At 38.7% G+C, this 24,873-nt stretch overlaps 2 protein-coding genes across 4 annotated transcripts in view; both read left to right on the top strand.

Moving 5' to 3' along the window:
• LOC309666628 (uncharacterized protein) overlaps nt 1-15,028 on the top strand; it is a 119,888-nt gene extending 104,860 nt beyond the window's left edge. The window contains exon 2 of the mRNA XM_082474276.1: nt 526-15,028. Coding sequence (XP_082330402.1) covers nt 13,579-14,403 — 825 coding nt within the window. The 5' untranslated portion in view covers nt 526-13,578 and the 3' untranslated portion in view covers nt 14,404-15,028. The remainder of the gene's footprint in view (nt 1-525) is intronic.
• The window catches only part of COL19A1 (collagen type XIX alpha 1 chain), a 398,856-nt gene that overhangs the window by 68,776 nt on the left and 305,207 nt on the right, over nt 1-24,873 (top strand). For all 3 annotated transcript variants that reach the window (XM_082474165.1, XM_082474166.1, XM_082474164.1), the window contains exons 5-7: nt 17,281-17,404; nt 19,461-19,736; nt 23,570-23,650. In XM_082474165.1, the coding sequence (XP_082330291.1) occupies nt 17,281-17,404; nt 19,461-19,736; nt 23,570-23,650 (481 nt within the window). The remainder of the gene's footprint in view (nt 1-17,280; nt 17,405-19,460; nt 19,737-23,569; nt 23,651-24,873) is intronic.

Below are 24,873 nucleotides of genomic sequence, written 5' to 3'. Positions count from 1 at the left end.
CTGTTACTGAGGAAATCTAGTTATTGGACTCACTAGGTAAAGACTTTAAATCAGCTATTTAAATTCTGTTCAAATAACAAAAGGAAGCTGTCTAATGAACTAAAGGAAATTATAAAAATGGAGTCTCACCTAAAGGAGCAAAGGAGAAGGATAATCCCTTCAATAATTAGTGTTGAGAAAACTGGACAGCCATGTGCCAAAGAATGAAATGACCACTACCTCACTACATACACAAAAATCAACTCAAAGTGGATTAAAGACTTGAATATGAGACCTGAAACCATAACATTTCTGGAAGAAAACACAGGCAGTATGTTCTTTGCCATCAGTCTTAGCAATAACTTTCTGGTTGTGCTTCTTCAGGGAAGGGGAACAAAAATAAAAATAAACAAATGGCAATCTGTGTATCTTCTTTGGAGAAATGTCTGTTTAGGCCTTCTGCCCATTTTTGGATTGGGTTGTTTGTTTTTTTGGTATTGAGCTGCATGAGCTGCTTGTATATTTTGGAGATTAATCCTTTGTCAGTTGCTTCGTTTGCAAATATTTTCTCCCATTCTGAGGGTTGTCTTTTCATCTTGTTTATGGTTTCCTTTACTGTGCAAAAGCTTTTAAGTTTCATGAGGTCCCATTTGTTTATTTTTGTCTTTCTTTCCATTTCTCTAGGAGGTGGGTCAAAAAGGATCTTGCTGTGATTTATGTCATAGAGTGTTCTGCCTATGTTTTCCTCTAAGAGTTTTATAGTGCCTGGCCTTACATTTAGGTCTTTAATCCATTTTGATTTTATTTTTGTGTATGGTGTTAGGGAGTGTTCTAATTTCATTCTTTTACATGTATCTGTCCAGTTTGATTGCCAACAAACACATGAAAGGATGATCAACATCACTAATCACTAGAGAAATGCAATCAAAACTACAACGAGGTATCACCTCACACTGGTCAGAATGGCCATCATCAAAAAATCTACAAACAATAAATGCTGGAGAGGGTGTGGAGAAAAGGGACCCCTCTTGCACTGTTGGTGGGAATGTAAATTGATACGGCCACTATGGAGAACAGTATGGAGGTTCCTTAAAAAACTAAAAATAGAACTACTATATGACCCAGCAATCCCACTACTGGTCATATACCTTGAGAAAACCATAATTCAAAAAGAGTCATGTACCACAATGTTCAGTGCAGCACTATTTACAATAGCCAGGACATGGAAGCAACCTAAGTGTCCATCGACAGATGAATGGATAAAGAAATGTGCTTCATATATACAATGGAATATTACTCAGCCATAAAAAGAAACAAAATTGAGTTATGTGTAGTGAGGTGGATGGACCTAGAGACTGTCATACAGAGTGAAGTAAGTCAGAAAGAGAAAAACAAATACCGTATGCTAACACATATATTTGGAATCTAAAAAAAAAAAAAGGGCTCTGAAGAACGTAGGGTAGGGGCAGGACAGGAATAAAGACGCAGACATAGAGAATGGACTTGAGGACACAGGAAGGGGGAAGGGTAACCTGAGACGAAGTGAGAGAGTGGCATTGACATATATACACTACCAAATGTAGAACAGATAGCTAGTGGGAAGCAGCCGCATAGCACAGGGAGATCAGCTCAGTGCTTTGTGACCACCTAGAGGGGTGGGATAGGGAGGGTGGGAGGGAGGGAGACGCAAGAGGGAGGGGATATGGGGATATATGTATATGTATAGCTGATTCACTTTGTTATACAGCAGTAACTAACACAACAATGTAAAGGACTTATACTCCAATAAAGATGATAAAAAAAAATAAGCAAATGGGATTGCATCAAATGAAAAGTCTTATGCACAGCAAAGGAAACGACCAACAAAACAAAAAGACAACCTACCAAATTGGAGAAGACATTTGCAAATCATATATCCAATAAAGGGTTAATATTCAAAATATATAAAGAACTCATACAATTCAACAACAACTAAAAACAAATAGCCTGGTTAAAAAAATGGGCAGAGAAGATGAATAGACAGTTTTCCAAAGAAGACATTCAGTTGGCCAACAGGCACATTAAAAGATGTTCAACATCACTAATTATTTAAAAAATGCAAATCAAAACCACAATGAAGTATCAGTTATGCCTGTTAGAATGGCTATTATCAAAAAGGTACGAAATAAGAAGTGTTGGTGAGGATGTGGAGAAAAGAGAATCTTCATACACTGTTGGTAGGAATATAACTTGGTGCAGCCACTGTGGAAAACAGTATGAAGATTCCTTAAAAAAGTTAAGAGTTGAACTATCATATGGCCCAGCTACTCCACTTTTCAGTTTTATCCAAAGAAAAGACAAAACACTAATTCAAGAAGATATATGTACCCCTATGTTTATCTCACAACATTATTTACAATAGCCAAGATAGGGAAACAACCTAAGTACCCATCAATGGATAAAGAAGATGTGGTTCATATTTATATAAATACAATGGAATACTACTCAGCCATAAAAAGATGAAATCTTGCCATCTTGCAACAACATGTATGGATCTAGATGGTATTATGCTAAGTGAAATAAGTCAGACAGAGAAAGACAAATACTGTATGATTTCACTCATATGTGGAGTATAAAAAACAAACAAAATAAATGAACAAACCAAACCAAGCAAAAACAAACATGTAAATACAAGGAACAGAGTAGTGGTTACTAGAGGAGAAAGGGCAGGGGGGAGGGCAAAATGAGTAAAGGGGATCAACTGTATGGTGACGGATGGAAAGTAAATTTTTGGTTGTGAGCATGCTGTAGTGTATACAGAGGTAGAAATATAATAGTGTATAAATGAGGCTTATATAATTTTATAAACCAATGTTAACTCAATAAAATACCAATAAATAGATAAGAATTATTAGGAAGAATACCAATAAATAGATAGGAATTATTAGGAAGAAGCAAAACAAAATTTTGGAGTTGAAAACTGCAGTAACAGAAATAAGAAATTTTTAAGAGGGCTTGAGAGCAGATATGAGGTGGCAGAAGAAAGAAAGAACTTGAAGATAAGTCAAATGAGATGGTCTGGAAGGAAAAAGAGAAAAAAAAATGAAGAAAAATGAACAGATCCTCAGAGACCTGTGTGACAGCATCATGCATACCAACATACGCATAATAGAAATCTCAGAAGGAGAGGAGAAAACAAAAAGGACAGAAAGACTATCTGAAGAAATAATGGCTGAAAACTTCCCAAATTTGATGAAAACCATTAATCTACACATTCAAGAAAGTCAAGGATTCCAACTAGGATAAACTCAAAGAGATCAACACCTGGTCACTGCCAAAAGACAAAGGGAGAATCTTAATAGGATCAAGAGAGAAATGGTTCATCATGAGATCAACAAGATGTTCTCAATAAAAGAACCTGATTTCTCATCAGAAATCATGGAAGCCCGAAGGCAGTGGGATGACAGTCAAAGTTCTAAAGGAAAAAGGATGCCAGTAAAGAATTTTATATCCAGCAAAACTATCCTTCATAAATGAATATGAAATTAAGATATTTTTAGATAAAAACTGAGAGAATTTATCACTTCATCACTTGGAAATATTCCCTACAAGAAATATTAAAGGAATTACTTCAGGCTGAATGAAGGGAAACTATACAGAAACTCAAATTCACACAAAGAAATAAAGAGCACTGGTAAAGTTAATTACATAGATAGATATAAAAAACAGAATAAATGTATTTTGTTTGTAACTTTTTCATTCTCTTATCAGATTTAAAATACAGTTGCATAAAAACAAACAAATACAGCAGTAATTATAAATCTAAGTTGATGGGCATATAAAGTCTAAAGACACAGTTTGTAGACAATAATAACACAAAGGAAGGAAGAGGAAACCACTTTTTAGGAGCAGTATTTTTGTATACTATTGAAATTAAATTGGTATCAATCTGAACTAGACTGTTGTAAATTTAAGATGTTAATTGTAATTCTCAGGGCAACCACTGGGGAAATACCTCAAAAAACACAGTAAACAAAACAAGGGAATAAAAATGGCACACTGGAAAATACATATTATACACAAAAGAAGGCGGTAATAGAGGAACAAAGAAACTAAAAAAAAAAGATGAAATACGGAGAAAACAAATAGGAAAATAACAAACACAAATCCTACTTTAGCAGTAATTGTATTAAATATAAATATTAAACACTTAAATTAAAAGGCAAAGGTTTGCAGAATGGATTAAAACAGAAAACAGAATTTAACTATGTGCTGTCAAAGAAGAAGATACACGTTAGATTCAAAGTGAAAGTAAAAAGGATTCATTAAAAGTAAAGGGGAAAAGGTATATCATGAAAACAGAAATTGAAAGACCCTTGAGTGGCTACACTAATTATCTTAGCTTGGGCTGCCATAACAAGATACCATGGACTGGGTAATTTAAACAATAGAAATTTATTTCTCACAGTTCTGAAGGCCAGAAGTTCAAGATCAGGGTACCAGCATGGTACTGGTAAGGACTCACTTTCTGGCTTGCTGTAGCTGTCTTCTCTCTGTGTCTTCACATGATAGAGAGAGAAAGAGAGAGAGAAAGAGGGTGAGGGGGAGCTCTCTAGTTTCTTCTTATAAGGGCACTAATCCCATCATGAGGACCACACCCTCATGACCTCATGTGAACCTATTACTTCCCCAAGGCCCCATCTCCAAATACCATCACATTGGGGGTTAGGGCTTCAACATTTGAATTTATGGGAGACATAATACAGTCCATAGCACTAATATCAGAAAAAATGGAATTAAGGAGAAGCTATTAGAAGAGACAAGGAAGGGCATTTTGATAATGATGTGTCACCTTACACATGCCAGAATGGCCAACCTCAAAAAGAACACAAATAACAAGTGCTGGCAAGGATGTGGAGAAAAGGGAACCCTTGTACACTGTTGGTGGGAATGTAAATTGGTGCAGTCCCTGTGGAAAACAGTGTGGAGGCTTCTCAAAAAACTAAAAATAAAACTACCATATGATCCAGCAATTCCACTTCTGGGTATATATCCAAAAAAACAAAAAACATTAATTCAAAAAGATACATGCACCCCAGTGTTCATAGCAGCATTATTTACAATTGCCAAGGTATGGACACAACCTAGGTGTCCATCAACAGATAAATGGATAAAGAAGATGTGGTGTATATATACAATGGAATACTAAAAAAAAAAAAATATCATGGATTGACTTGGAGGGTATTTTGCTAAGTGAAGTAAGTCAGACAGAGAAAGACAAATACTGTATGATATCACTTGTATGTGGAATCTAAGAAATACAACAAACTAGTGATAAAATAGAAAAGAAGCAGTCTCACAGATATAGAGAACAAACTAGTGGTTACCAGTGGGAAGAGGGAAGGGAGAAGGGGCAACTTTGGGGTAGGGGATTAAGAGGTACAAACTATTATATGTAACATGAGCTAGTCCACATAATGGGTGAAAGGTGACACAACAGAGCACACTCACAGCTTCAGCAGAGGAATACTCAGTGGCTCCTCTCCCAGTGGGAGTGCTCTAATCCCAACACTGCAGATCAGAAAAGCAGCTCAGAAATGGATCTGGGGGCTTCTACTCCAACAACTAAGGAGCAGACCCTGTACCTGATGGGGTAGTGACAACCACAGAGCAAAGAGGAGGTCCTGCTCAATATCCAGTGTAGGCTCTGGTCTCCACAACATCAGTCTCACCTATCAAGGGGATAACGGCCAGCATATACTGAGGAAAGAGTTGCCAGGCATCCATACTAAAAACAGCCCTAGCACCCAAAAAATATTAAACCCACACAGGCTACACAGGGATGTTCCCACATATAAATAGCTCTCCAAGACCACAGTAGATAATTGTTTCTCCTAAACTCACAAAGTAAGAGAAATATAAGTTAAATTAAGCAGCAGAGGAACCACTCCCAATTAAAAGATCGAGAGAATTCCCCTGAAAGAACAAACAATGACACAGACCTCTTCAGTCTAATAGACACTGAGTTCGAAAAGGAGGTAATGAAAATGCTGAAGGAATTAAAAAATTATCAATAGAAATGCAGATTACTGTAAAAAGGAAGTAGAAACTATAAGGAGGAGCCAAGAAAAATTAGAGAATTCATTTGAAGAGATGAAAGCTTAACTAAAGGCTATGAATAGTGGAATGAATAATGCAGAAGAACGAATAAGTCATCTAGAAGATAGAATAATAGAAGTCACCCAATTAAAATAGCAGACAGAAAGCCAAATTAAAAAAAAAATGAAAGCAATATGAGGCCTATGGGATAATATAAAGTGTGCCAATCTATACATAATAGGGATACCAGAAGGAGAAGAAAGAGAAAAGGGGATTGAAAATGTATTTGAAGAAATTATGGCTGAAAACTTCCCAAACCTAAAAAAGGAAACAGATATTCAGATACAGAAAACACAGAGGATCCCAAACAAGATAAATCGAAACAGACTTTCACCAAGACATATTATACTAAAAATGGCAAAAGTTAAAGAGAGGATTCTAAAGGCAGCAAGAGAAAAACAAAGAGTTAATTACAGGGGAACCCCTCGTAAGGCTATCAGCTGTTTTCTATACAAAAATGATGCAGGCCAGAAGGGAGTGGCAAGATATATTCAAAGTCCTGAAAGGGAAAAATCTGCAACCTAGGATACTCTACCCAGCAAGATTATCATTTAGAATAGAAGGAGAGATAAAGAATTTCTCAGACAAGCAAAAACTAAAAGAATACAGCAATACTAAACCTACCCTAAAGGAAATATTGAAAGGTCTTCTCTAAATAGAAAAGAAGTAAGAATCTATAGGAAAGAGAAAATCACAGTTGGAAACCAAATCACTTAAATAAACCAGTACACAGATTAAAAAAAAAATGGAAAACAAAAAATTTATGGAAAAGTGGTAACTACAGTGAACAGCAAAAAGGTGAACATGTAGATGCAAAAGAGGACATCAAAATCATAAAATGTGGGGGAGGAGAGTAAAAAAAATGTAGATTTTTGTTCTAGAATGTGTTTGAGCCTATACGACTACCACTCTAAAGCAAGTCGATATAGGAAGGGGTTGACATACGTGAAAAACAGGGCAACCGCAAATCAAAAACATACAATAGAGTCACAAAAAACAAAAAGAAGAGAACATAAGCATAATACGAAAGAAAATCATCAAACCACACAAGGAAAAACAAAAAGAAAAAGAAAAGGACAAAGAAGAAATATAAAATAAATGGCAAAACAAGGTTTAAAATGGAAATAAATGCATATTTATCGATAATTACCTTAAATGTCAATGGACTAAATGCTCCAATCAAAAGACACAGAGTGGCAGATTGGATAAAAAAACAAAAGCCTACAACATGCTGCCTACAAGAGACCCACTTTAGGGCAAAGGGCACATATAGGTTAAAAGTGAGGGGATGGAAAAAGATATTTCACGCACATGGAAATGACGATAAACGGGGGTTGCAATACTCATAGCAGGCAAAACAGACTTTAAAACAAAGGCAATAAAGAAAGATAAAGAAGAACACTATATAATGCTAAAAGGATCAATACAAGGAGAGGATATTACACTTGTCAACATATATGCACCCAATATAGGAGCACCCAGATACATAAAACAAATACTAAGACATAAAGGGAGAAACTGACAGGAACACAATAACAGTAGAAGACTTTAACACCACTCTCACATCAATGGACAGATCTTCAAGACAGAAAATCAATAAGGCAACAAAGATCCTAAATGATACAGTAGAATAGTTAGACTTAATTGATATCTTCAGGACATTACATCCAAAAAAAGCAGAATACACATTCTTTTCAAGTACACATGAAACATTCTCTAGGATTGACCATATACTAGGGCACAAAACAAGCCTGAACAAATTTAAGAGTATAGAAATTATTTCAAGCATCTTTTCTGACCACAACGGCATGACAAGAAATCAACCACAGAAAAAGAAACAAGAAAAAAACAATTACCTGGAGACTAAACAACATGCTATTAAAAAACCAATGGGTCAGTGATGAAATCAAAGAAGAAATTAAAATATACCTTGAGGCAAATGACAATGAAAACACAACCATACAAATTCTATGGCATGCAGCAAAAGCAGTTCTTAGAGGGAATTTCATAGTGATATAGGCCTTCTTTAAGAAACAAGAAAAATCTCAAATAAACAACCTAAACTACCACTTAAAAAAATCAGAAAAAGAAAAACAAACAAAACCTAAAGTCTGCAGAAGGAAGGAGGTAATAAAGATCAGATAGGAAATAAATAAAGTAGAGATTTAAAAATTAGGAAAAGTCAATAAAATCAAGAGGTGGTTCTTTGAAAGCGTAAGTAAAATTGACAGATCTCTGGCCAGGCTCACCAAGAAAAAAGAGACAAGACCCAAATAAACAAAATAAGAAATGAAAGAGGAGAAATCACAACTGATACTGCGGAAATACAAAAAACCATAAGGGAATACTATGAACAACTCTATGCCAACAAATTTGACAACCTAGAAGAATGGAAAACTTTCTAGAAACATACAGCCCACCAAAACTGAATCAAGAAGAAATAGATAACTTGAACAGACAAATCACTAGAAATGAAATAGTATCTGTAATAAAAAAAACTCCCTAAAAACAAAAGTCCAGCACCCGATGGCTTCACTGGGGAATTCTACCAAACATACAAAGGAGAACTTATACTGATCCTTCTCAAACTCTTCCGAAAGACTGAAGAGGAAGGAACACTCCCAAAGACATTCTATGAAGCCACCATCACCCTGATACCAAAACCAGACAAAAACACTACCAGAAAAGAAAATTACAGGCCAATATCTTTGATGATTATAGACTGAAAAATTCTCAACAGAATATTAGCAAACTGAATCAAACAACACATAAAAAAGTTCATACACCATGACCAAGTTGGATTCATCCAAGGGTCACAAGGATGGTTCAACATATGCAAATCAATCAATGGGATACACCACATTAACAAATGAGAGTATGAAAGCCACAAGATCATCTCAATAGATGCAGAAAAAGCATTTGATAAAATTCAACATCCATTCATGATAAAAATCGGTATGAAAGTGAGTATAGAGGTAACGTATCTAAGCATAATAAAAGCTATTTACAATAAACCCACAGCCAATATAATAATCAATGGTGAAAAGCTGAAAGCCTTCCTGATAAAATCTGGAACAAGACAAGGATGCCCACTCTCACTACTTCTCAGCATAGTATTGGAAGTCCTAGCCACAGCAATCAGACAAGAAAAAGAAATAAAAGGTATTCAAATTGGTAGGGAGGAGGTAAAATTGTCACTATATGCAGATGATATAATAATATATATAGAAAACCCTAAAGACTCCACACAAAAACTATTAGAACTGATAAATGAATTCAGCAAGGTAGCAAGATTAACATACAGAATTTGGTTGCATTTCTTTACACTAACAATGAAATATAAGAAAGGGAAAGTAACAAAGCATTACCTTTTAAAATCGCACCCCCCCAAAATAAAATACTTAGAAATAAACCTCACCAAGGAGGTGAAAGACTTATATGCTGAGAACTACAAAACATTAATAAAGGAAATTACAGATGACTCAAAGAAATGGAAAGATATCCCATGCTCTTGGATTGGAAGAATGAATATTGGTAAAATGGCCATACTATCCGAAGCAATCTACAGATTTAGTGCGATCCCTATTAAATTACCCATGACATGTTTCACAGAAATAGAAAAATTATCCTAAAATTTATATGGAACCATAAAAGACCCAGAATTACCAAAGCAATCCTGAAGAAAAAGAACAAAGCAGGAGGCATAACCTTCCCAGACTTCAGACAATACTACAAGGCTACAGTAATCAAAACAGCATGGTACAGGCACAAAAACAGACATATGGATCAATGGGACTGAATAGAGAGTCCAGAAATAAACCCACACACCTACTGTCAACTAATCTTTGACAAAGGAGGCACAAATATACAATGGAGAAAAGAAAGTCTCTTCAGCAAGTGGTGTTGGGAAAGCTGGACAGCCACATGTAAATCAATGAAGTTAGGACACACCCTCACACTATACACAAAAGTAAACTCAAAATGGCTTAAAGGCCTAAATATAAGACAAGACACCATAAAAATCCTAGAAAAGAACATAGGCAAAACATTCTCTGACATAAATCATACCAATGTTTTCTTAGGTCAGTCTCCCAAGGCAATGGAAATAAAAGCAAAAATAAACAAATGGGACCTAATCAAACTTATAAGCTTTTGCACAGCAAAGGAAACCATAAACAAAATGCAAAGACAACCTACAGACTGGGAGAAATTATCTGCAAATGATGTGACTGTCAAGGGCTTAATTTCTAAAATATACAAACAGCTCATACAACTCAATAACAAAAAAGCAAACAACCCAATCAAAAAATGGGCAGAAGACCTAAACAGAGATTTTCCAAAGAAGATATACAGATGGCCAATAGGCACGCGAAAAGATGCTCAACATTGCTAATTATTAGAGAATTGCAAATCAAAACTACAGTGAGGTACCACCCCATACCAGGCAGAATGGCCATCATTAAAAGTCTACAAGTAACAAATGCTGGAGAGGGGGTGGAGAAAAGGGAACCCTCTTACACTATTGGTGGGAATGTAAATTGATGCAGCCACTATGGAGAACAGTATGGAGGTTCCTCAAAAAACTAAAAATAGAGTTGCAATATAATCCAACAATCCCACCCAGACAAAACTATAATTCAAAAGGATACATGCACCCCTATGTTCATAGCAGTCCTATTTACAATAGCCAAGACATAGAAACAACCTAAATGTTCATCAACAGATGAATGGATAAAGAAGATGTGGTATATATATGTACAATGGAATATTACTGAGCCATCAAACAGAATGAAATAATGCCATTTGCAGCAACATGGATGGACCTAGAGATTATCATACTAATTGAAGTCAGAAAGAGAAAGACAAATACCATATGATATCACTTATATGTGGAATCTAAAATATGACACAAATCAATATATCTATGATATATAAATAGACTCACAGATATAGAGAACAGATTTGTGGTTGCCAAGGGGAATGGGTGGTAGGGGAGGGAAGGATTGGGAGACTGAGACTAGCAGATGCAAACTATTATATATAGGATGGATAAACAACAAGGTCCTATTGTATAGCACAGGGAACTACATTCAATATCCTGTGACAAACCATAATGGAAAAGACTATGAAAAAGAATATATATATATATATATATATATATATATATATATATATATATATACACACACACACACACACACACACACACACACACACATATATGTATAACTGAATAACTTTGCTGTACAGAAGAAATTAACACATTGTAAATCAAGTATACTTCAATAAAATTAAAAAAAATAAAGATGGCAATGGAAAAAAAGGTTACAAGGCTAAGCACAACATGGGGAATATAACCAATACTTTACAATAACTATAAAAGAAGTATAACCTTTAAAAATTGTGAATCACTATATTGTACAGCTGTAACATATAATATTGTACATCAACTATACTTCAATTAAAAAAATTTAAAAAGAGTGTCAATACATCAAGACAATAGAGCAATCACAAATATGTACCCCAAAACAAAGCCCCCAAATTCATGAAGCAAAAACTCACAGAATTGAAGGGAGAAGTAGACAATTCAACAGTAATAGTTGGAGACTTCAATACCCCATTTTCAAAATAGATAGAACATTAGACAGAAGACCAGTAAGGGAATAGAAGACTTGCACAAATCCACAGGCTATTTAGACCTAACAGACTGTAGAACATTCCACCTAACAACAGCAGAATACACATTCTTCTCAACTGCATGTGGAACATTCTCCAGGGTAGGCCATATGTTATGTCATAAAGCAAGTCTCAATAAATTTAAAAGGACTGAAACTTTCCTGCTGTTATAGGATTTTAAAAGCAGTCCCATTCCTAGTACTAGGTTTTCCGTTCATAACCTTGAGTTCTAATTTTCCTCTCCTAACTGATTTTAAGAACTGATTAGGGCAGGAATCTTCCTTTTTCCATCTTTGTAAGCCTCTGTGGGGATTCAGCAAACATTTGTGTAGATCCAGCTTTGCTAACTAGCAGTCACTGATTTGTTTGGTTTTGCACAATGTTGGTCTGGACAGTGTTTATGAAAACTCTGAAACAGTTGCCAAAATTAAAACTCTAAACTTCTCAGATAAAAATCTGGGTATTTGGCTTGTCTTGAAAAATGGGATGAACTGGCAACCCTGGACCCACTTCCCCATATGGTAAGAGTTGGCTGGAGCTAATTAGCAGCTGCCCCTGTAGATGGGCTGGACTCTGCATTTCCCTTAGTCTACGTGTGTGTCCTCTACGTGAGAATGGGTAACAGTGCTGTTATTAACTCACTTGCTCTATTTGTTTTTACTATAGAACTCTTAAGAGGAAAGTGAAAATTTCTTACATGCACATTTCTATCCAAGACAGAAAAACTAAAGCTAGACTTAGAGGGGGCCATATGTTATTTTTCTTTTGGTTTACAGATTTTTTGCAACTGAATTCAGGGCATTAATTGATTCCTTTAATACTATTTATTGAGTGCCTACCTTGTGCAGGCACTGCTCTAGATGCTGGTGAACAGGATAGACAAAGAACCTTAGGAAGCTTACATTCCAGTTTCCTGGCTGGGCCCTAGAGCCATGTGGTTGTGACTCTTGGTTTATATCAATGAAGACAGGATGTCTTCAGTGTTAAAAACTTCAGAAGGACCAAGGGGAGTGAGGATTTAGAAGAGGCCAGGGGATTAGGTGATTGGGAATACTTTTATTTTATTTTACTTTACCTTTTATATTATTTCATTTCATTTTACTTTATTTTATTTTGACTGCTTTTATCAGTTTTACCCACAGGACCTTAATAACAGATGAGCACAGAGACATCTGTCATTGTGCTGATGAGAAGCCAATAACAAAAACAGACATTTCCAAAGTCACCCTTCTGGGTTCTTAAACATGGTGCCAGGTCTCTCCTGTCCTCCTCACTCTGGGTGAGGTTTTTAAGTCTGGCGGCTATGCTGACCAGAGCTGACCCTACAGAGTGCCCCCTTTTATTCTTCCCACTGTCTGGGGGTCTCTTCACCAACCTTACTGACTGCTTACCAGCGACGTCCCTGGAGTGTCTGTTGGAACAGGAGGTGGGCAGGGAGCTGACCCAAGGGTTCCAGCCGCCCACTGACACCCAATAGTCACTACGTGGCTAAGGTGACCAGCACTGTTAAGGAGGCGTGAACAAGCCTACCAGGGCGGCAGTGACACACCGGAACTTCACGGAACCACCGGCAAATCACAGGGTACGCGGGACTGAATACCCCAACGGCTTTCCATATTGGAAAGAATTCTGCATCGGAAGTCACAGGACCTGGCCCGCAGCCCAACTCACTCGCCATTAGCCATCTGGGTGATGGTGTCCCTGGATGAGGAGTGAAGGGCCAGACCCAGAGGCCTCTGGATTCCAGCAGCGCTGGTTCTGGGGAGATACTCCCCCTGGGATGGCATGGAGGTGGGAGGGGCCATACGGGAGCACGGGTGGGGGAGGAGGAGCTCGGAGACAGTGGCCCGGGACACAGTCCTCTGGGGCTGTACTCTGGGGACAGTGGCCCGGGACACAGCCCTCTGGGGCTGGACACTGGGGACAGTGGCCCGGGACACAGCCCTCTGGGGCTGGACTCTGGAGACGAGTGGCCCAGGACACAGCCCTCTGGGGCTGGACTCCGGGGACAGTGGCCCGGGACACAGCCCTCTGGGGCTGGACTCTGGGGACAGTGGCCCGGGACACAGTCCTCTGGGGCTGGACCCTGTGTCCCACTTTCGGATGTTCCGGCCTGGCCCGAAGGTGTGGCGGGAGGAGACGGGCCTGGGTTTGGCCCCAGGAGATCCTGCAGGGCGACCGTGGGCACCGTCCCTTGGACAGGATGCCGGCCCCGCTGAGGCCTGTCCCCCGCGAGCGCGGTCTCCGCCCCCGTCAGCCCGGGCAGCCCCCGCACGTCCACGCCTGTCTGCGGCCCGGGCTCAGCGCCCCCTCCTCGTTCGGCGCAGAGCGTCCGAAAGGGCCTCCCCAGGACTCACCAGCTCAGCCTTCGGACCGGCCTCCAGCTGCCCTGTCTCCTCCGGCCTCTTCTGTGACCCGGTTACATCCTCCTGCAGAATTCAGTTCACTGTAGCCACCGTGTCGCCTGGTGGGTCACTCGAGCCCTCCGTCCAGGCGATGATGCCCACGGCCTGGCCCATAGCGGTTTCCACTCGCCTCCTTCTTCAAGTACCCAAGGGGCCCTTCCCGTCACCAAGTTTCGGCCTAAAATCTAGGTCGGAACCCACATGACAATTTTCCTCCAAGTGGTCCAAAGGGGTTCCGAACTCGGGGACTTGTCTCCACGCAGGCGCGCTCTGAGAGCCCCTAGTGTCATGGGTTTTCTCCCTCGGGATGAGATTCAGGCGCGTGAAGGGCGGAAACCGAAAGAGGGGGAGGCCGTCTTTTTAGGGCGAGGGTGAAGAGCAACCGTCGGTACTTCAACATTCCAGATGCTCCAGAAATGATCGACCTTGCAGTGCTTGGCGGAGGGGGAGGGGGGAATTCCTTAAGTTTAAAAAGGGGTTACCTTTTCATTATTTTCCAACATCCTAATTAAAAGCAAAAGCCAAAAAAACTGACAAGCTTCCACAGCAGGGATATTGCCTGAATCCCGAAGGACACATTTTCTGATCCGCTCGCCATCCCCAGTACAAATCCCGCAGTTATTCATTATGGGTGGAAATCCCATTTGGAGATAAGCCCATCCGGTTCTTGTATTAACTTCTTGACTGGGTAAGCTAGGCTGTTTTTGCCATTGTGGCTGTGGCCGCTGCCCGGGCTCCTTCAACATAGCCCTGTGGCGTCTCGAGCTCCCCTCGGGCGGCCGCTACGGTTCCCCCTCCGGCCCGAAGCAGCGCGCTCCTTTCTGGCGGGAAGCGCGTCTCCCCCACCCCCCGCCCCAGGCCCCCTCGCCGATTGGGTGAGAGCGCTCACGTGACGGCCCGCCTCGGGAACAGGGGCGCACGGCGAGCATCCTCGCGAGAGCCCACGGGACTGCTTTTAGAATGCAGGACGGCTCAGGGCGGAGGGCTGTGACAGTGTGACATTCTGAGTCTTCATTTAAGAAACTTGGTGGATACCTGGAAGGGTAATATAATGCTGTAGCGAGGATGGAGGGAGTTTTGTCTGTTTTACAGCAGGGGAGAGGGTGAAGATATGCATACATTTGTAAACCGAGATAAGAAGGGCGTCGGTGAGGGAGAGATAGGAGATGGAGTTTTATCCTCTAAAGTGCAGAAATGACTGTAGAGTGGGAAATGAAGCCACAGAGACAGACATAATACATTCTTAGAAGACGGGAAGCAGTGGGGTCACAGGCAGCAGAGAGGAGGAAGTTAGAACCTCGGAACCGCAGGGCGGGGTGCTGCTGGCACGTGGGCTGGGGTACCTCCCAGGGTACGGGAGAGACTCATCCCGGGGAGGCACCAGCCAGCCTCTGTGGAGGCTGGAGAGGGGTGTGTGTGTGTGTGTGATGAAAATGAGGCCCCGGGTTGCCGCCTCTTTCTTCAGCCAGCCAGACAAGCGCTGAGAGCCAGAAAGCCTCCGGACTGGGGGTAAGCAGGTTAGTGAAGAAGGTAAAACTAGAGTTTATATATATTTAGAGGCCGACCTCCTTTTATTGTGTTTCACTTTATTGCACTTCATAGATACTGGATTTTTTACAAATTGAAGGTTTGTCGCAACCCTGGGTTGTCAGATGATGGTTAGCATATTTCTTTTTAGCAGTAAAGCATTTTAAAAATTAAGGTATGTACGTTTTTAGATATAATGCGGTTGCACATGGAATAGAGTACAGCATAGTGTAAACACAACTTTTACACACACTGGAAAACCAGAAAATTCGTGTGACTGACTTTATTGTGATATTCACTTTATTCCAGTAAGCTGGCCCCAAACCTGCAATATCCCTGAGGTATGCTTATGTACATATACCTAAATTCATACACTAGATACGTAAGTGTGTGTGTGTGTGTGTGTGTGTGTGTGTGTGTGTGCGTGCGCACGTGCGTGAGTTTAACCAACTAAGAACTTTAGGCCAGCATAGCTTTTTTTTTTATTCATATTTGTTCCTGATTTCCCTACCACTTGTGACTTTTTCTCTAACACAAAGTGTAAAACCAAAGTTTCAGAATTCTCCGTGAGTTTGGTTGTCAGTTTCAGTGGACCTTGGTGTGATATTCCCAGTGAGTAGTTACCATCTCAATGTATGATGTTTTATTTATATAAACAACTTCTGGCTGTGTTAATCCTTAAGAGAATTCTTACCTACTACTCCTCATGATTTCTTGAAAGAAAAGCAAGATTCCTGCCTTGCAGAGTTTTTACATACAATGCAGATAACTTTAAAAGTCAACTTGGAGGAATGTATCTCTCCGTGTTTTCCAATGAAAGCCTAAATATGATTTATGTTCATGGTGAATTTTTTTCCCCCAAGTTTCTTCATGGATCCAGTGAGACCAGTATTTTGAAACAAGGTTGAGGCAGAAGCATATTTGGACTGTCTTTAGGCTTCTCTCTGCTACCTAGAAATAATTTACTTATTTTCTGTAAGAATAAAAAATAAGCTAAAATGTCTTTATTATATTTAGTTTCAGTCCTAAATTGATACCTACTAGGAAATCAGAATTAGGAGTTCATTTTGCAAGGGTTTAATATGACAAAAGTTCTTTGGAAGTATACATTTAATTGCCAGCAGTGTTCTTTGAAATGCTCTGTACTTCTCTCTACCGATAAAGTCTAGGGGTAGTATTTATTTCCTCTCTAAATGTCTACTGTTTGCCAGACTGCAGTGAATTCTGAGATTCTGTTGGAACATCTTGTTCAGTAAATGAATATTGCCCCATAGTACTATAGTGTAGTCACTCGCTTTTACACACCTCAAGCTTTAACAACAGCTTCCCGGGAAATTTTTTAAAAGGGAAAGAACAAGGATACAAATTCCATAGGTAAAAGTAGGTGTGGATGCGTCCATGTATGCATTTGGTAGAATGCTATAAACATGCATAATGAATTCTAAACTCATTGAGAAAAAGTGACTGAGATGTTGTGTTGCAGAGACCTTCATACCGAGATTTTCTGTCCTTGCCTTCAGTTTTCCCACAATGGTTCTTTGTTTTTCTCCCACAGTAAGGTGTTTCCCAAAGGCCTTCCTGAGGAGTTCGCCATAGCAGCCGTGTTTCGGGTACGAAGAAGCACCAAAAAGGAACGGTGGTTTCTGTGGCAGGTTTTAAACCAGCAGAATATGCCACAGGTAAGGAACCAGAGAGATGTACAGATCTGTGTCCTCTGATGGGATTAGGCCAGGTGAATCTTGGAACTGTGGGCATAAATTTGGGAACAGACCTCATGCACGGATATTCTGTCTTTTAGAGGAATCATCCACAGGGAAATGCAAGTATTCTCAGAGTTAGAAGGATCTTGCTGAGATTTGTAATGGGAGAGCCTGGTGGGTGAGGCAAGATTAGTTTGTTTTCTGTTTTTGTTTTGTTTTTCTGTTTGTTTTTTTCTACTAGGTTCCTATTTTTGTCTGAAGACACTCTAACTACCCTTCCTTTACAACTGCTTCATCGACCCCGAGACCACCTCACTAACGACTTCTTCATTTCCTATTATTTCTGATATTATACATTATTTTAAAGCTGTTCATTGTTTCCTCTGAAAATCCTTAGTGAATTAAGAGAGGCAATATAAATATTGATTGCATCAATGAAAATAATTGAACACATGCTAGATGCTAGTTAGTGACAAAGATAAGAGACTGGCAAAGCATGATTCCTTTTCTCAGGGAGCACGTAGGTCTGGGGGTGCCACGTATGAGAACAGCCTATTGGAGCATGACCACAGGGTGACAAGTGTGGTGGCCGAGGACAGCTGGGAGTTGGGTGGGGACTGTGCGAGCATGGAAAGGACGGCTCCCCCAGATGGGACACGAGAAGAGCAGGGATCTAGGAATACTTGTGGGAGATGTGGCATTTGGGCAGAAAGGAGGGGACGCAGGTGCTCCAGGGAGGGGAGGTAAACATCACAATTACTTATGGGCACCATCCATCTGTGTTTATTTCCGTACATATCCATTGAAATGTTTTTCATTTCACTGGTTTTTTAATATGTTATTATATAGTCACAATATTAAGATGGAAATATGACTTGAACAGAAAGAATATGTCCTCTATGAAAATGTATTTTCTTGGCACCATGCAAATCATCAAAGGTTGAAGAAGTTGATCTCAGTTTCCATGCTAAGAGAAGTGATCATTTCTTATTGTTTTAAAATTAGTAACATTTAATTCTTGAATCACTCATTCAGAATTATGTATATACTTAGATACACACACACACACACACACACACACACACACACACACACTCCTAGATGTCCTCTCAAGAAAGGAGCATATTACATTCACCAGATATCCCATATTTAAACCATTTTTGTAGCTGGATGTTTGCTGTTCTTATATGTTAACAAATCCGACGGACACAAGTATCATCTAAAACATTTTACTGAGTGCCTCAGTTCTACTAACATGCAGCTTGAGGTTTTTTTTCAATTATTTTATTTTTTTTTGGAGTATAATTGCTTTACAGTGCTGTGTTAGTTTCTGCTGTACAACAAAGTGAATCAGCTATATGTGTACATATATCCCCATATCTCCTTCCTCTTGAGCCTCCCTCCCACCCTCCCTATCCCACCCCTCTAGGTGGTCACAAAGCACCAAGCTGATCTCCCTGTGCTATGTGGCTGCTTCTCACTAGCTATCTACTTGACACATGGTAGTGTATATATGTCAATGGTACTCTCTCAATTCGTCCCACCCTCCACTTCCGCCCTGTGTCCACAAGTTTGTTCTCCCTGTCTGCGTCTCTTTTCCTGCCCTGCAAATAGGTTCATCTGTACCATTTTTCTAGATTCCATATATATGCGTTAATATTCGGTATTTGTTTTTCTCTTTCTGACTTACTTCACTCTGTATGACAGACTTTAGGTTCATCCACATCACTACAAATGACCCAATTTTGTTCCTTTTTATGGATGAGTAATATTCCATTGTATACATGTACCACATCTTTTCTATCCATTCATCTGTCGATGGGCACTTAGGTTGCTTCCATGTCCTGGCTATTGTAAATAGTGCTGCAGTGAACATTGTGGTGCATGTGTCTTTTTGAATTATGCTTTTCTCAGGGTATATGCCCAGTAGTGGGATTGCTGGGTCATATGGTAGCACCTTGAGTTTTGATTTGTGTGCTTTAATAATTTTAAAAACTGAATTTCAAACATTTAAAGATCATTTGCATTTTTGCAGGTTTCTATAGTAGTTGATGGTGGAAAGAAGGTGGTGGAATTTATGTTCCGAGCTGTGGAGGGAGATGTGTTGAACTACATTTTTAAAAATCGAGAACTCCGTCCTTTGTTTGATCGTCAGTGGCATAAACTTGGCTTCAGTATACAATCCCGGGCCATCTCGGTCTATACGGACTGTAACTTAGTTGCAAGCCGGCATATTGATGGGAAGGGCGCTGTGGACTTCCACGGAAGGACTGTTATTGCGACCCGAGCTTCAGATGGCAAGCCTGTGGACGTGAGTTGTGAACTAGTAACATTTATAAATTAAAATAAAATACCTTATTAAAACCTTTTTCCTTTAATAACTGTATAAGATATTCCCTTCTCAACACTGTTTAAATTAATTTGCTATCAGATGTGTGAAGCATAGCTATGTATTTCCAACTATATTTTTACATATATTATTTTTATCTATTTTCACCCATTTTTCTCTAGCCTGTGAATTTAAAAGAACTAGGTTATGCCTTAAAAAATAAGGTTATTAAAATTAAATGTTAGTAAAAATTGAAAATATACAAAAGTAAGCTTGGTCTAAGTTCCTATGTCTTGAATAGAAAGGACTGGAAAAAGATGAAATTTAAATTAAATGGTTCCAGATTATCTGGTGTTTTCATTCGAGAATAATAGGTTATTTATTCATCCTCAGAATCACAAGTGTTTGTATCGCAGACTATTTTTCATTAGCTTATAATGTTTTTTTAGAGTTCTGTTGGACTGAAACACAACAGTAGGTCATTTGGATGAGAACAACTGTCTAGTAACACCTTTTCAGATGAAAAGTTTCCTTAAAAACTATATTTGATGCTCACATGATACAGATTTATTATTAATTTTCCAAAGGCCTATAATCTTTAAAAAGGGGGATATATCTAAATTTGATGAGTTCACATTTTCTTATGGGTGGAATGATGGGAAAACCCATAAAAATAATCTGAATGCAGGTCACCAATAGGAATTGTTAACGCAAAGCCCTTAACAGTTCGCTTTTGTTTCCAAAGTACGGTTCTGTGCACATACATGTTTGGCCAGCATATTCTTTCTAAAGGCCCCTGTGGAAGGCATCAGAGAAAGATGACAGATGGATATATCTAGATAGATATTATATATGTGTGTGTATATATATATATATATATATATATCTCCAATAAAATATTATTTTTAAACTGTCTTCTCTCAGACACAATGAACAAATCAGTGAGAATGTCATAACTAGGGTTCAGTGATGATTATCAAAATACCCCAGAGCAGGAGAAGCCAATTCTGGACATAAGACATCATGGCATCAGGGAGAGTGAGCTTGCTTGGGGATCAGACAGATGTGATTGTAAATCCTAGCTCATCCACTTAACTCTCATGATCTGCTCATTTATCTTGCTCACTCTTAATTTATCTGAGTCTCGGTATCCTAAATTATAAAATAATATTGGTAGACTCCCTCATTATAATTGCATAGCGTATGTGCCATAGTGCATAGTATGTGGTCAGTTTTCTGTGTATTCATTTATTTATTTAGGGCCAGACATGCCGTTCAACCCTGGCATAAAAGAGTGGAAAACAACAACAGCAAAATCTGCTATTCTCTCAAAGATCTTAAAGGCTCAGTCTGTGTCAGAACGATGGATCAAGTCTGTGTCAGGCAATGGTAACTGCCAATAATAATCACAGTGTTAATTGTAATGACAACAGTCCTAGACAGACCTTTCAGAAAGGTCTCTCCAGGGTCAGGGAGGAAGTGGAGTCCAGCAGCTAAACCTCAGAGGTGTGACTTCCAGCAGTGGGTGGAGTGTAGGTAGACGGGAAGTGATCTTCAGGGAGTTCTAGTAACAGTAGTAGGGGTGGCGGTAGCCCTTGCTGGAGCGCTGGTGTTGACGGGAATCTGATCTCCTGCAGGACTAGCGAGGGCAAAGTGGGGAATGGCAAGAACCAGAGAACATTAGGATTGGGATATAAATTCATAACCTTTGAGGGAGAGATGACAATGAGAGAGGAGCAAGTTATTCCAAGAGTGGGGTCCTGGCTCCAAACTCCCCTCTGAAGGTTGAGTGTTGTGTCCTGTGTCTAATTAACTTTTTACTCAAGGGAACAACCTGAGGCTGAAGAATATCACTGTGTGTCCTGATGAAAAGCCACAATGGGAAAATTATAGTCTTACAACACTTTCATAGTTTAATGTGGAATCTTAGTTCACTTAAGAAATAATATTAAAGCCATGTCACGATGATGGAGCTTTTAGAGGAGAGAGTCACTGTTTAAGTTAAACAAACAAATAAAATACATTTTTTAGTTTTTAAAGATTCTTGGTCCTACTAAAACTCTAAGTGAACTAATTTTTTTATCATCTCCATACAAGCTCTGTGATTTATAAGATGTGCTGTAATGTGCAAATGTTTTGTTTATTCAGAACGTAAGTTATCAGAAAAAACTTCTAATGATTAGGTTTTATTTTACATATACTACTCGTGTGCTTTCGTGCAGAGAAATAGGTGACAAAACTGATAAAAGGATTTTTTTTTTTAACAAAAAAATTCTGTGTGACAGGGTCAGTGCATTCTCATTCTAAAGCACTATGTCAGTGAAGGATTCTAAAGCAACTAATGAATTAAAAAAGCATAATTAAACTAGGCTGACTGTAGTTTCAGTGTCATGGGTACTTTATTAGGTTCTAATCCATGAAAAATTGATCATCTATCTTCAGTTAAGTAAAATAATTCATATGAAGGCCCTAGCACAGTGGGTGATACATAATAGAATTTCAGTATTTATTGACTATTTAGATAACAGTGTTGATGATAAATTAGTTTTAGTTAAGGAGAATATTAATTAATTGGAGTCTCTACATTCTTCATGCTACATAATGGGTATGTTACTGCCTGGTATTTCATTAGACTATATAAGACAGTGTATTTAAACTTTATAAATAAAAGTTTACTTCAGTAACCTTGCAAACAGTTTTAGAAGAGAAATCATTAAGTTTCATTTCATCTCAGAATTTTGCATTGGCTGCAAATCTTAGGCTGCTCATGAATCCAAAAGATGTCTGGAATTCTTAATGCTTTCTATGAGCTGAATTGATTTTGTTCATCTCAGTGTAGAGTAATAGTTACAGCTTTTCCCCTCCTTTCTTGCTTTTTTGGTGTTGGGTTAGCGATTCAGAGCTAACCTCAGATATCTGCTTTCTATTATCATAGGATTATTATATTATTATAGTTGGGTCTTACTATAGAAAGTACTTACTGACCTCAAAGAAATACACAATCTACTTCTGTTACATTAGGAGACAGAGAAAGATGGGGAAAGAGGAGAGAGAGAGAAAGAGAGAGAAAGGTGGGGAGGAGAAGGAGGGGGAGGAAAGAGGTTGTTCCTGACCTATGTTATATGTCAAATCATCATAAGATTGATTATTAATTAAATTATTAAATTTACAACCACAAACTAATTTGAAGCAGCCTCTCTGTGCATCTGTCATATTGAAATTTTGTCAGTAGTCTGTACCATTTACTTTCTCTGATGTGGCTGTTTGATCTTGCACTTGAAGACATGATTGTACTTTCCTGAAACTACTTTTAATTTCATGTCCAAATGCCAACAAATGTGAATTTGCTGAGCAAATAGAAGAATCAATTATTTTTGTAAAAATACTGTGAGTCTTGCTCAGGAGTATGCCATGTAACATAAAATCCATAGGTATTAGACAGTATCCATGAAAAATAGATAAAAACTAAATACCTTTTTTTTTTCTTCTTATCGTAGTGCATTACCTCTCTTTAATTAAATACTTCTTTTTGATGGTTTGAAACAAGGAGCAAAGATCTGCAATTGCTCTATTACTTGATTTCCTTTACATATAGATCTATCTCAACAGCCAAATCCATTTCTGTTTCTCAAATGGTCCATAAAATCATGAATCCTAAATTAAGTAAAAACCAAAATATCTGCCGGTGATTTATTTGTATAACTATTAGCTTCTATTTTTCTTTCCAGTTAAATTACCATCGTTCTCAAATGCCTAAATGTGATTTTCAAAAAGAAAAAAACTAATGATATATCTTATTACTAATTTTTTAATAGGTTGAAATTCACCAACTTCAAATCTACTGTAACTCGAGCATCGTAGCTCAAGAAACGTGTTGTGAGATATCAGACCCTAAGGTAAGCTCAGTTTTTGGTGTGTGAAGACTGTAGAAGGCCAGTTGCCTGGGCTGTAGAGTCACGTGTAGGGCAGCACTGAATGTCTTCTCTTGAAGCCAGGCGAGCAAACAGTTCCAAGCAAGAGACCCCTCATGGGGCTGTCCCATCATCTGTTGTCACAATTTTAATCCCAGTGCTTCATCTTGAACTTCAGGAAAGATATGGCCTCACTTTGGACTCCACATGAGTAAAAGAGAATTTATGCCTTTCTCGCTAAACCATGCTCTGACGGTAGCATCAGCATTTTCCAGTTACAGGGGTTTTAGGTCTGTGATCGTACGTTATTCTCACTCACTTCCCTCTCCTGGCCGTCACCCTTCCTGGCCAGTTTTCCTTTGTGAGAGATTTTTCACCTGCATCTTCCCCTCTCCTGTTACCGCCGTGGTCCACCTTTACCTCGTGCCCAGATCGTCTCATTATTGTGTCATCCGCCTTCTCTGTCCCCACATAGCCAGAATAAGTCTCTGCATCACTGCTTTGTAGGTTCATTTACCTTCTTTCACTAAACATCTGTTATTCAATAACACTGATCTTCTAGACACTGTGCTAAGGAACAAGGCTGGCTGACATGAATAAGGCACATTCCCGGTCCTCTGTTCATCTCACCCTCAAAGCCTTTGGTTACTCCCTGTTTGCAACAAATTAGAAATTCAGTTTCTTAGTCTCTCATTCTTAATATTCTCAACCTAACTCTACAACTATTACTTTCTTGTACCAACCTTCCATTAAAAAAACCCCACTAAATTCAGTACTTTCTGTATCTCTTATTGCAATGGCCATGTGTGTGTCTTATATTATTAGATATAGTTGTATTTGTTTTTAATTTATTCAGCTACCTTTTAAACTCATTGAAGGGAATTATACTTTTGTACCCTTCTTTTATGATTAGTGCTTTGTTTGTAAAAGATGTCAAAACATTGTTTCTTGACTTGTTGACTGGTGTTTGAAAGGGATTAATTCTGAAAAGTCTTACAGAAAGAACATATGAAAAGTAAAAGTAAAAGGTGAAAATGTTATTCTTTGGGTCAGAAGTTCTAAGCTTACCATTGACAATTGTAAGATTTATTCATAGTTTAGTAGTTCAAAAATATTTTTAACTTCTATCACTCACTTTGGGTAGTAGAATAATAATGTGATCAACTGACTCAAAGCATAGCTAAGTCTGTAAAAATTATATGTTTTGC

The sequence above is a fragment of the Balaenoptera physalus genome, assembly GCF_965194825.1.
Source record: "Balaenoptera physalus genome assembly, chromosome: 9".
Taxonomy (NCBI): Eukaryota; Metazoa; Chordata; class Mammalia; order Artiodactyla; family Balaenopteridae; genus Balaenoptera; species Balaenoptera physalus.
The sequence above is the reverse complement of the archived record's forward strand: the minus strand, read 5'-3'. Positions and strand labels throughout refer to the sequence as shown.